This window comes from Miniopterus natalensis, chromosome 10 (assembly GCF_054644295.1).
Source record: "Miniopterus natalensis isolate mMinNat1 chromosome 10, mMinNat1.hap1, whole genome shotgun sequence".
NCBI classification, from domain to species: domain Eukaryota; kingdom Metazoa; phylum Chordata; class Mammalia; order Chiroptera; family Miniopteridae; genus Miniopterus; species Miniopterus natalensis.
In genome coordinates, this window is record NC_142090.1 from 9523719 (window position 1) to 9537086 (window position 13368).

Below are 13368 nucleotides of genomic sequence, written 5' to 3' on the forward strand. Positions count from 1 at the left end.
CACCTGACTTCCTTGTATTCCTTTTATCCTCAGACTTCACTGAATGATGCCTCCATTTCCCACATTACCTACTCTCTCCTTAACTGCTAAAAGCTGGTTTCCATTTCCACTTCTTTTCTGAACTTGGACTCCCTAAGGTGGAGTGTCTGAATTGACATTCCCCTACTGGGTTGTAACACTGTTTATGAATAAAAACACTGAAATCAGGACTATGCTAACACTGATGAACTTTCATTGAGAAATTACTTAAATATACTTCATTAAGCTAATTTAAGCCATTAAACAATTTCCACATAGCAATCAGTTTTTCCCATTTTGACTTATTTCTTCTCTATGTGAATTTATCAACAAAGACTACAATGAGTTTCCCCAGTATTAGATATTATCTCTTACAGATCTGCCACCGTTGAGTTTTCTTTTATAGCCTTATTTTACCAACTCTAAATTTCCCTGGCCAGAAGTTTTACATGGTAGCTACTGTCAGGCTTATTTTGTGTTGATTATTTGATCTGTAAATATTATTAATTAATAAAGGGCTGATCATCTTCCTTCGTGTATGAGAAAAATGGAGATGACCTTCCCATACATAGACGCCACATCACGTTACATACTTAGTATCCACGCTACTGCTGAACGGAAATTGAAGAACAGCTTCAGGAAGCTTTGCATTCTGGTTTTCCCACTCTCTCCAACAGCCTCTCCTCCCATTATCTCCTTTATTTTTAACCTCCCAAATTAATATCCACGCTCCTGACCTCTCACCTCGACTTCAATCCTGTGTATCTAAAAGTTCAGTGAAGAACCTGACCTGGATATCTAACACTCATCTACCTACCCGCCACGTCCACAACTGAGCTCACCATCCCCTGCAACATTTACTGCTATCGTCAAGTCTCGTTCTCACCTATCACGCAGGCATAACGCCTTCGCTTTTAGGCACCAAAAAGTGAAGGACAAGGTGAGCTCAAACCAACCCATTCTTTCTTTTTTACAACTTCCTCTAACACTTACATATAAATCTTTATCACTTTATGCTTGGACTAGACTGTTTTACTTATTTTCCAGTCTTTCTCTCTGTTGTGCCAATAGTGATTCACAAAATGGGCGCATTAAGGAAAGAATTACAAAGTTAGCATTGAAACAACTTGGGTAGAAAGGATTCAGCATCAATTTAAGAATTAATAAGAGTTCTTTTTAATCAAAATCCTATTGTAGTCTCAAGATAATATGAGGAACACAGTTCAAGGTAGTGCACCCTAAACAGAGTCCCCTAGTGGAAAATGCCCTGGCCAGTGTGGCTCAGTTGGTTGGAGTGTCGTCCAGTACACCAAAAGGTCCCGGGTTTGATTCCTGGTCAGGGCACATACCTAGGTTGTGGGCTCAATCCCTGATAAGGGTGCATGTCGGAGGCAACCAATAGATGTTTATCTCTCTTAAAAAAATATATCAATAAACATAGATGGAAAATGTAAATTAAGGCAACTTCCAAAATTAAGTAACTTAGTATTAACAATAAAAAATGGTGTCATGCCATAAGTGTCTAACATGTTTGTACTGTCAGGATTTCTATATCTAATTTTGTTTATAAACTAAAATGAAATAGCAGATTATCTATATGTTACATAGTATAAATTTCTCTCTCCTACAAGACGAAGACCTTTCAAAGTGGGGCGTCTCATCACTGACATCATTCAGAAGCACACAGGAAAAGTTGTCAACAGGAAGCAGGCAAACAGATCAGAATAATGCCCCACAATCAAAAATACTTTCTATGACCTCCACATTTCATTCCCAGGGGAAAGTATGGAGGGAATCCTTGCTCTCTCTTCCTGTAGCTGGCATTACATTTTTAACCATGTGTTTTATTTTGGTGAGTGCATCTGCCTCCACTCCTTGCAACACCCAGAGTGATCGTTAGAAGTATCAATTAGACTATACTACTCCCTTGTAAAACATCCTCCAGTTGCTTCCCACTACACACAGAATAAATCCCCAAGTCCTTATCAGGGCCCACAAGGTCCTTCACCACATGGGACTGGTTGAACTCCAACCTCATCATCTACCCATCTCTCCCTGGTCTTGCCATGCAGGTCTACACATCAGGCTCTTTCCTGTCTTCACACCCACCATCCATTGTTTGTTCCCTCTTATCTCCAAAGGCTGGATCCTGCTCATTCAATTATTGGCGTAAATGCTGCCTCCTCAAAGAGGCCTTCTCCAACTCCTTTATCTGCATTAGGAACAATCATACTTTATCATACTATTTCATTTCATTTTTTCATAGCACTTAACATATTTCTAAAACTTGTGTTTTGCTTGTCTTCCTACCTAAAATATATGCTCCGTAAGTGGGGGGACTTTGAATACGATGTTCGTCCTGTTTCCCCAGCACCTAGAACAGTGCCTGGCACATGTTAAACACTTAATAAACATTTGTTTAACAAATGAGTTATTTCTGGAAGTATAAAGTGGCAAAGACGGGATTCATAGGAAACTAGTTGCAGGACAAGAAGGAAGAGGAGCACCAGGAGTGGAAAATTATTAAACAGAAAGCAGGTAGAGAGGTAATAATCTGAACCCAGAAAGATTTTAACTTCTGTTAAACTCAAGGCCAGTCACTTTCACTCTGCAAACGAGTAGACAGCTAATGATGTGTTTCAGACAGGAGTTAATATTCCTATAGGCACAGAGAGGAAATCTGTTTTTAGTGTTGGAGTACCTGAGAGACAGGATCTAGACAGAGGCCACAAGGCCGCTGGTAAGACTTCCGATGAGATGCTATTAAGAAACACACACAAACCCTTAGGTTCACTAAACGTCAGAAACAATCTTACTCAATTATTGACCTTTTACTTCAGTCAAACCCATGAGACAGAACAGAAAGAATCAGACACGAAGGTAGGAAAGAAGGTCTCCAAGTCACAGCTATTTCAGAGAGGGAGACGACCAAGAGGGAGCATGTTGCAGAAACACATGCTGACAGACTGATAAACAACTGGTATACCAAGTATCTGTGTTCTTTTGGCATAAATGATCACATACAGGAAGGTTTCCTGGAAAAAAAATAAAACTGCTAGATTCTGGAAATGACAAAGGATAAAGAAAGATTTAACATTAAATTCAAAGAAAACAAAGCAAGTGAAAAAAGTTTTTAACTCCAAGAAAAAAGCCAAAATTTTATAAGAAAGCAAATGAAACCATAGTGTACAATATTTAGCTCAACAAAGACAATATTTTACAGTCATGGATTTAACCAAAAGCCGTCATTTTACTCTTTCAGGAGAATGGGGAAAACATAAGGGAACGCCTCATTATCACAACGAGAAGGCGAAGCCAATAAGCAAATGGATAAACGGAGAGTCTGCCATTCGTTCTTATTTAGAAACACAGAGAAAAAGCTGAGTTAAAAGTAGTAGGCACTAAGAAAGAGGGCATGGGACAAGGAACTGCCATTTCTATTATAATCCTCTCAAATATTCCATTGATCAAATTAAAGATTAATTTGAAAACGTCAACATTTTAATAAAGGTAAAATAAACAGGAATGTAGACTAACTCCCAGATTTTAGTTATAACTTAAATTTTAACATACAATCCCTAATCAGTTTGTTTTTGTTACTTTCATATTTCTGATAAAAAAATCATGTTGACAAAACATCAATTAATCCTAGATTCCAATTAATAAAGTATCAGTTAATTGAATTTTGTCCTATATTAGAATTCTGGAATAAATTCATTTCTAAGCCCACAGCAACAGCAGAGTGATGATTTGGGTCTTACGTGTACATTGAATACCAGTGTTTAGCTTGTACTGAATAGTAGAGAACCTCTAAGAACACCAAGTGGAAAATTCTTTCATTAAATGTTCATATTCCACATAAACAGGACACAGTACAAAGTTAGAGCACTTTGTCAGAGAACAGAATTCCATAAATCAATGTCATATTGTTAAAGGATATTTAAGAACCTATGCACACATTATAAAATATTATATTTTTTAAACACTTGTTATGAAATAGAACAGTATGGAAAACTCACTTTCTTAAAAAAGTCTATAAAAACAGTATCAGGAAAATACACATAGTGGTGGGATAATGGGTGTTTTTATTTTCTTTTTTTGAATTTGCCTACAGTGAATAACATGTATTTCTTTTCGGGGGGGGGGCATTAAAGAAAAAATTAGTAATGTGAAAGTCTCAGAATACAAAGTGGGAGAGAGATGAAAATAGTAACAGAGAAGATGATATGGAAGGCAGAGATGAAATACATGAGCAATGAAGAGTTCTCAAAAAGCCTAGGCCAAATGGATCAGAATCATCACCACACATAATTGAATATTCTTGAGCTGAAAAAAAAAATCGCCTGGTCTGAGATTGAACAGACTGATAGGTACAGAATTATTGAAAACAAGATAAACCAAGCCAAAGTCTGGAGACACTTGAATTTAAGCAAAAAAAGAGAAAATCTTACTAGCATTTAGGCAAAGAAAACACATTACTGATAAGAGAACAAAAAATCAGAATGACCTCAGACTCCTTTGTAATCCTAAATACAAAGAGTCAGTGGAACAGTATTTACAAAACTTGGAGACAATCAGTGACCCAAGAAGTCTGTAACTATTCAACTGTGACAGCACAGAAGTGATCAGATATGTAAGAGCTAAGGTAAAACAGCTTTCATTTTAGCCTTTTTGAAAAGATTCCTTGGGTGAGGTACTTCTATTAACTAACTGAGAGATAAATTTAAACTAAAATTTCACAAATGGGGAAGCTGTGGTGTAAAAGGATAACCGATACTAACCTGTCAAAGAGAATAATATATGAATAATTATAAAATTCATGAAAAATAAAAATTGTATTCGAAAGACAAATGGTTGCCCAGCTGGAATGACTCAGCGGTTGAGCACTGACCTATGATCCAGGAGATAACAGTTCAATTCTCAATCAGGGCACATGCCGGGGATGCAGGCTCCATCCCCAGAAGGGGGTGTGTAGGAGGCAGCTGATCAATGACTCTCTCATCACTGATGTTTCTATTTCTCTCTCTCCCTTTCTCTCTCTGAAATCAACAGACATATTAAAAAAAAAAAAAAAAGACAAACGGTTAAAGGTAAAAATAAGATGAATGCAGAAATTTGATTAAGAAAGTTGGCAGGAGGTAAGGGACTAGAGTGGGGAAGAGAGGAGACAAGGGAAAGTATGTTAAATTTGTAAGTTACTACTTTGTTCTGACTTTAATAAGGTAGTTTTAAATATGCATTTTTGGTTATGTCTTTCAAAATTTTTGAAAGTGAGCATATGATACTTTACTGGGGGGGGGGGGATCCACATTCCAACAAAAACCTGGTCTCCAAGTATCCCCATCACTGTGATATCAACATCAGGAACATTCCTCAGCCATAAACTGTAAGCTGCTACAAACAACCCATGTATTTTAATAAGAAAGGTTACACAATCTTACATTTTATCCCATGAACGTGTATGACATACATACCTGCACACTGGCTGTTACCACTGAAGACCCTGAGGCAGAGGAAGGTCTATGTGGAGTAGACAACGGTTTAGTAGCACCCTGTGTTCCACTTCCTGTTCCCCCAGATAGACTAGTCCTACTGGCTCCACTTGAGTTGAGGTTGCCACCTCTGCTGGCAGGTACATTCATCGCGATTCCACTCGAGCTGCTCTTCCCAATAGTTCCAGTGGATGACGAGTTTGGTAGCTTTGATGAGGCCTGAAGGTTTTTTGTAGACGGAAGGCCTGAAGTGCGATTAGAGGGCAATAAATTCAAGGTGGGAGACTGCCTGCTGATGTTTATTCCACTGGGCTGTTTATGGACTGGGTTGTTACTGCTGGAGTGGCTACTCTGGGCTACGAGTGCACTTGCACTGGAAGAACTCGAGGAAACCGAAGGCTTGGGAGTCGGGTTGGATTTAGAAATAAGTTTAGTTGATACTGAAGGCTTAGCTGACAGAGAGGGCTTGGGTGAGGCAGAAGGCTTAGGTGAGGGCAAGGGTTTAGGGGATGTGGCAGGTTTTGGAGATGCGGCAAGTTTGGGGGATGCAGCCATTGAGAAGGGAGATTTGAAACCCTGCGTGGAGATTTGTGACACCATAGCCTTGGCTAAATAGTTATTGGAGGTAGTGGTGCTAGGAACTGTCCTAGAAACCAGGGAGTGGGACCCTTGAGAACCATTTCCAGGTGAGGAAGTAGGTAAGGGAAGGCGGTACATAAGTGACTTATCTGAAGTCTTAACAAGTGGGGATGAACAGGAAAGCTGGGGATTATTACTTAATTTCACCACTGGGTTGGTCTGTGATTTACTAATGGTTGCCTGCAATGGAGACACATAATTCTGTTGGACAGCTGAATGCTGGTGCACCTTTGTCACTTGTGTTAACGGAGAAGCGTCCTGGGTTTCTGATGTCCCCAGAGCATGAGAGGAGGCAGTAACCTGGGCTTGGGAAGAGGAGACATGGGTCTGGGAGGAAGAAGCATGAATCTGGCTTGACCTCTGCAGTCCTTGTTGAAGTAGCCTTGCAGGCAAAGGTTCTAAGGAAACTTTAGGGTTCTGAATTGAAGAGCCAGCAATAAGGCCTGAAGAGATGCCAGTATGAGCTAAATCCTGGGGTTTCTTTGGTACTGGCCCTGTGTGACCAGCAATAAGACTTGATGAATGTGCAGTCTGAGTAGAATCTAGTTTTTTGGGAGTAGCCAGTGGCAGCTTACTCATGATACTTGCTAATTTTTCTTCTCTCAGTCCTGGGCGAGGTTTTGCAGTTGGCATGCTTATCCTTGAGCCAGCTAGAGGGCCCTTGCTCCCATTGTTGATAACAGCTAAAGCTTCAGAAACAAGATCCAGTGCAGGTGGGTGGAAAGAAAGGTCTTCATCTAGTGAATCATCAAGGCAGATGGTCTCCTGGGCTGGAGTAGAGCTAGAGCTGGTGGAGGCCACGGCAGATGTGCTAGAATTTGTTGAAGGACCACCAACTGAAGCCACCAAGGATGCAGGAGTTTTCTGGTCCTTTTTTGGACTACACTCCTAGCATAAACAGCATTGTATTAGAAAAAAATCAAATGATTAATAAAAAATTACAAAGCATTGGTTTTTAAAAGACTAAGAAGTTCTCATGATGATTAAAATTCTATTGGAACTCTTCTTTAGAGACTGTAAAAACCAAAAAATTGTTTAGAGGGCAGAAGTCCTGGTTGAACTGTCCTCACAAGACTAACAATCTGATATATTGCACACAGCTACCATTCCTTAGTAAGCCATTCTAAAGTGGCTTAAAGCCAAGCTGAAGAAACACTAATCTACTAGTCAAAATGTTGCTGAAAATTCCTTCCCCCGCCCGCCTGGGTCAGATCTTCAGATACTATTCCAAACTCATCAGGTTCTCCTTGCATCTAGGAGAAATCCTGTCTTTGTCTTAAGACTCTACTCCTCTTGTGCAGTATGTTTCACTAGGATACCAACCCTCACATTTGGCTTCCTCATATGCCCTGTCCTGCAACTACCCATAGGCAGTATATAGAGAAACTGGCACATCAACCCAAACACACTTAAATTATGTTTTCTATTCGTAATGGAAGAAGTCATTTGTAATTTTCTTCAACATATATTTACTAAGTGCCCACTCTGCTAAGAAAACAAGGGATTTAGAAATTAAAACTATGAATACCTAAAAGAATACTGTTTAACTTTTTAAAAAATTAACTTTCTTAAAATTCCAAAACAGAGATGAGAATTACAGCACAGTTTAAATATTTAAACAGCAAAAACATTAAAAAGTAATTTCTTTTCTTAAAAGAGAAATGTGAGTGCTTACTTGTATCATTTTAAAGATTAAGAATAAAACTATTACATAAAAATAATTTCAAAGTTTCAATTACTTTTTCAAACCAACAAACAAACAAACTCACATAAACCCAAGCCCAGCATTATACACTGATTTATAGGACCACAGCACTTACCTTAACCATAGTGGGAAAGAATGGAGAGGAATGGTCTTTACCATCACCTTCTAAGGTACTTCAGTAAGCAAGCTGTTAAGAATGCTGTTACACTCTAATGCCCTTAGCAATTTTTCTAAGCTTCTGTTTTAAAAGCTTTGACTGTAAACACCTCACTGCCTCTCAGAAGTCCACACTGTAACTGCATTAAGGTAAACATTGTCTGCTAGCATGAATGGTTAATACAGATGAGACAAGTTTGCGTTGACATGCCATGAAATTACACCATCAGTAAAAATTACATTATCATAAAAACTGAGGGTGGGGGAGTGTATCAAAATAATATGGCAGTGTTACCAGTATAAAAACTGTTGTTTCATGTAACCGTTTTATTAACATTTTTTCTTTATAAAAATAACACATCAGGCCCAGCCACTGTGTCTCAGTGATTGAACATCCACCTATGAACAGGAGGTCATGGTTCGATTCCTAGTCAGGACACATGCCCAGGTTGTGCGCTCAATCCCCAGGAGGGGGCCTGCAGGAGGCAGCCGATCAATGACTCTCCACATCACTAATGTTTCTATCTCTCCCTCTCCCTTTCTCTCTCTGAAATCAATAAAATAAAATAAAAAACATTTAAATAAAAAATAAATAACAAATCAGGCCCTGGCCAGTGTGGCTCAGTTGGTTGAGTGTTGTCCTGTGCACTGAAAGGTCAAGGGTTTGATCCCGATCAGGCACATGCCAATTTGGTCCCAGGTTGGGGCTAGTACAAGAGGCAACCAACCAATGTTTGTCTCTATTCCTCTAAGATCAGTAAATATATTCTCTGGTGAGAATTAAAAACAAAACAAAAACAAAACGAATCAGGCCCTGGGCGGGTAGCTCACTTGGTTAGAGCATAGTTCTGATACACCAAGGTTTTGGGTTCCATCCCGTCAGGCCACATACAAGAAGCAATCAGTGAACGAATAAATAAGTGAAACAACAAATCGGTGTTTCTCTGGCTCACTCTCTCTGAAATAAATAAATAAAGACAAAAAACAAATCCACTGTCCTGTGTGGATTTACATTGGCAGAAAAAATTGTTCAGGATGTAAATCTGAGTAAAAAAAGCAGGTTATACCATGTATATAAAAGGCTAAGTCAATCTGGACAAATGAATGGTTGGACAGGTGGAAGGGGGAGAGTTAGGGGCAAAGATGCAGAAGAAGGGGTGCAAATGTGTACCAGAAAGTTAAAAGCTTTTTTCTCTAAGCAAAGATTTCTAGACACTTTTACTTTTCTTCGTCTTACTTTTCTCTATTGTTTGCATGTTCTACTGTTAAACATTTCCTTATATTACCCCTTAACTAAAATAGATACTTGAGGGATGGCAGGATGGGGGGGGGGGGGTCAGTAGTACAGTTTTTCCATTTTGGGAAAAGGAAAAAGTAATTTAATCACAAAAAACAAACAACAAGGGTAACTCCCCTATAGAATCCTAACACTTCCATTCTTAAAAGTCTGATAAATTAATCACATTTGAATAGATGTATCAAAATTTAACTCTCCGTCGTTTATTTTAACAGGGTATTTTTATCCCCTCTTCTACTTTTTTAAATATAAAAGTGTATGTTCCAAACCCAGTAAATCCGTCACTTTGTAGAGATCTGCTTTTGCTGGTTGTTTCTGCTGACTCTCACACACAGTAACTCATGTCCTCACATACTCAGTATTTTCAGATTGTGAGCTCAGATTTGACACAGAATGTACGTGGAAAACTGTTGAGGCCTGAGATGAGGGTATAAATATTCTTCCAGAGAGAATCTGATTTGCCAGGTGCCCTGGGTTAATATTAATTTAATAACTTCAGGTTATTTTTCAGCTTGAGGTTTCCCCAGATCACACAGGCAGTGTAAGTTAAACTCCTAAACCAAGGGAAATTCTCTAGGACTTTTTTTCTTTTTTAATCCTGACCCGAGGATTTTTTTCCACTACTTTTCAGAGAAAGTGGAAGGGGGAGAGAGAAACTTCTATGTGAGAGAGACACATCAACTCGTTGGCTCCCACACACACCCTGACCAGGGCCAGGGATCAAACCCAGGACCCTTCAGTCGGCAGGCCTAAACTCTAATCACGGTCAAACCGGGCAGGGCTGGAGGAGGACCTGCTTACCCTAATCCAGAACCCAGGCCAAGACATGAACATTTCCTAACCTTTCTGCTGGTGAGTGGATTTCTCTTCTAGTCCTTTCTTTTACTAAGGAAGTTATCCTCTGAGGTCCCAGGTTTATGCAGAATTTCAGTCTAATTCTAAACCTATATTAGTCTAAGAAAACCCAGTCTGCTGCGCTCTGAGAAGAAATTTAAAAATAAACCCTAAGGGAATGGATAAAAATCAGCAAATGCCACTAAAGGCAAGTAAAGCTTCAGTAGCAGACTAATACTATGACTATGGCAGCTTCTTTGTTTGCAGCCCTAGGAATGTCTCGTAAATATTTCCAAACTCAGCTACGTTTTTAAAGGACAGTTGTTATATTTTATCCAGCATTTCTAAGTATTAAGTTAAGCCTTACAGTGTAATAAATATGTGCAAATTTCCCACTGCTACACAGTCATCTCTTCTCCCAAATATAACATTTCTACAATTTTTTACAAAGTTTGAAAACACCCATCTTAAGAGTATGATGATACCACCTGTTGATCTATGCTAAATAGTATATATCCTATTCATTTTAAGAATGCAATTTGCCCTGGCCAGTGTGGCTCAGTTGGTTAGTGTTGTCCCATGCATGGGAAAGTGGTGGGTTCAACTCCTGGTCAGGGCACATACCTAGGTGGCAGGTTCAATCCCCAGTCCGGACACATAACGAAGGCAATTGATCCATGTCTCTCTCTCACACTGATGTTTCTTTCTTTCTCTTCTCCTCCCTCTCTCCCCTCTAAAATCAATTTAAAATAAACTAAAAAGAAACCTACATGTACCTGGGTGAAAGCCAAATCTACTAGAGTGGTTCTGCCCTGCCTTTAAAATAAAATAGCATAAAAAAAAAAGAAAAGAATGCATTTCAACAATCATTAGGACTAATTTAAGATTTGGTTCAGTACTTACCTTTACTTTGGGTTTAGGTGCAGGAATGACCTTTTTCTTTGCCCTAAGACAAAAGATTAAAAAGGAAGGCATTTCAGTGGCAGTTAGGTCACTCACTAGGAAAGTATAACATAATTTGTAATTACATGGGTAAATAATTTCTTCTTCTATTTGGAAAATTCTCTGAAAGAAGGAACTACATGTAAGTGCTCAATTTATATGTGTAGAGATGGCAACAGTTTCCCCAATTTTGATTAAGTAGGAGAGAGGCCAAACCAAAATATGAAATGATAAAGTTCTTTTAAAAATTAATTCTAAATATTCAAAATGAGATAACTCAAAATAGGCTAACAAAGCTGCCTACAGATTCTCACTTCAAAGAACAGTTAAGAATTTTAATTATTTATAAGAAAACAGAGCTTCGAAAAACTTCCAGCTCAAATTAAAGCACGCCCAGAGGTTGTAAACGAGATATTTATAAAACGAAACAAAGCCCTTGCCCAGTAGTTTAGTTGGTTAGATTGTCTACCCAGCATGCAAAAGGTTTCCAGTTCGATCCCCAGTCAGAACACATATAAGAGTCAACCAATGAATGCACATGTAGGTGGAACAACAAATCGATGTCTATCTGTCTGTCTGTCTCTCTCCCGCTTTCTCTCTCTAAAAAAAAAAAAATCCAATCAATAAAACATTAAAAAAAAAATCCTCCAGATTTTAAAGAAAAAATTTTTTTGCAAAAAATTTTGTTCTTTATTTTTCAATTACAGTTGACATATAATATTATTTTATTTTAGTTGCAGGTTTTCTTTCCTTAAAAAAATACCATGGAGCCTGGCTGGGCGTGGCTCAGTGGTTGAGCATCGACCTAGGATCCAGGCAATCAGGGTTTGATTCCTGGTCAGGGAACATGCCCGGGTTGTGGGCACGATCATTGGCTCTCTCATCACTGATGTTTCTCTCTCTCTCTCTCTCTCTGAAATCAATAAAGATATATTTAAAAAAAAAAACCAACAACAACCATGGAAACCTTTGGAAACAATTGTGAAAAAGTTTGAAGGTAAAAAAACATAAGTTCATAGGAGAAAGTATTCCGTTTGTTGAATAAAGGGTTGCCAAGCTAAAATACCTCACATTGTCTGAATATTTGTATTTCACTGAGTTAAATGTTATTAATTAAATTAACAAATGTGTTAATTAAAAGTGTCAACCTATGGCTTCATTAAAGCAACAGTAATTTTCAAAGTTGTGTGTTTTTTTTTAAATTTTTTTTTAAACATATCTTTATTGATTTCAGAGAGAGGAAAGGAGGGGGAGAGAGAGAGAGAGAGAGAGAAACATCAATGATGAGAGTCATTAATTGGCTGCCCAGCCCACAATCTGGGCATGTGCCCTGACTGGTAATCGAACCCCGATCTCCTGATCCTAGGTCGATGCTCAACTGCTGAGCAATGCCTGGCTGGGCTCAAAGTTTTTTTTGATAAAGAGCACTTGGACAAAGACTTCCAAGCCCACCTATCCCACAGATTCCTACTTTCTGGTACAAAACAAAACACAAAATTAGTCATATATATTCCCCCACTGCAGGAAAACTAAACCACTTGCAACAAAGTACACTTATAATACATAAAATGAAGCTACTCCCCATTTATACTCAGCAAATAAGAATCTTAAGAACTGAAAACCACAACCAACTCAATACATCTCTGATTGTGTACTAACAGTGTCCTTCCTAACAGCTGTAAAACAATTCCAACTATTACAACTTATCCAAGGGGAGGGAGATTTTGTAATGTTACCCAGAGGAAGTTAATCAGATCCCCTTGCAGAATACTGAACTAGAGTGCTCAGTAAATTCTCAGTGACATCCTAATTCTTATACTTTATTAACCCCTTAATACTACACTCTTATGCTACAAGGAATTAGCCATAATTGTACTTAGAAATAAAATTATTGTTGAATTAACCAATATCCACTCAAAAATGTAACCACCCCTCTTTACTATGCCTGTTGGAGAATAAGAGGCGTTTCTTTAGTAATCACATCACTAAGGAAATAGCTGGTTTTGAGCACAAGGGAGGACCTGACAAGGAGGAGAACTGTGTGAAATAAAACACTGCAAGGTAAGGAAGTGTGGATATGTATACAGAGCTGTCTTGGAAAGCACACGGTTTAGGGTTACCTATTTAGATGGTCGTTAAGCGGGAAAGAAAAGGAGATGCAAAAGAATTGAAGGGCAGAAGGCCCGAGAACAAAGGAAACGACCAAAGCCTCGCTGTACATGTTACATTACCAATTCAGGTTTTTGAACACTAGTCTGAGAACTGTTGAATAGGTAAGTATGTTC

General features: G+C 38.5%; 1 protein-coding gene across 3 annotated transcripts in view; it reads right to left on the reverse strand.

The window, feature by feature from the left end:
• Window positions 1-13368, reverse strand: part of UBN2 (ubinuclein 2) — a 79365-nt gene that overhangs the window by 26347 nt on the left and 39650 nt on the right. For all 3 annotated transcript variants that reach the window (XM_087820990.1, XM_087820989.1, XM_016220341.2), the window contains 2 exons: window positions 11045-11087; window positions 5493-7037 (listed from right to left, as the gene is read on the reverse strand). In XM_087820990.1, coding sequence (XP_087677116.1) covers window positions 5493-7037; window positions 11045-11087 — 1588 coding nt within the window. The remainder of the gene's footprint in view (window positions 1-5492; window positions 7038-11044; window positions 11088-13368) is intronic.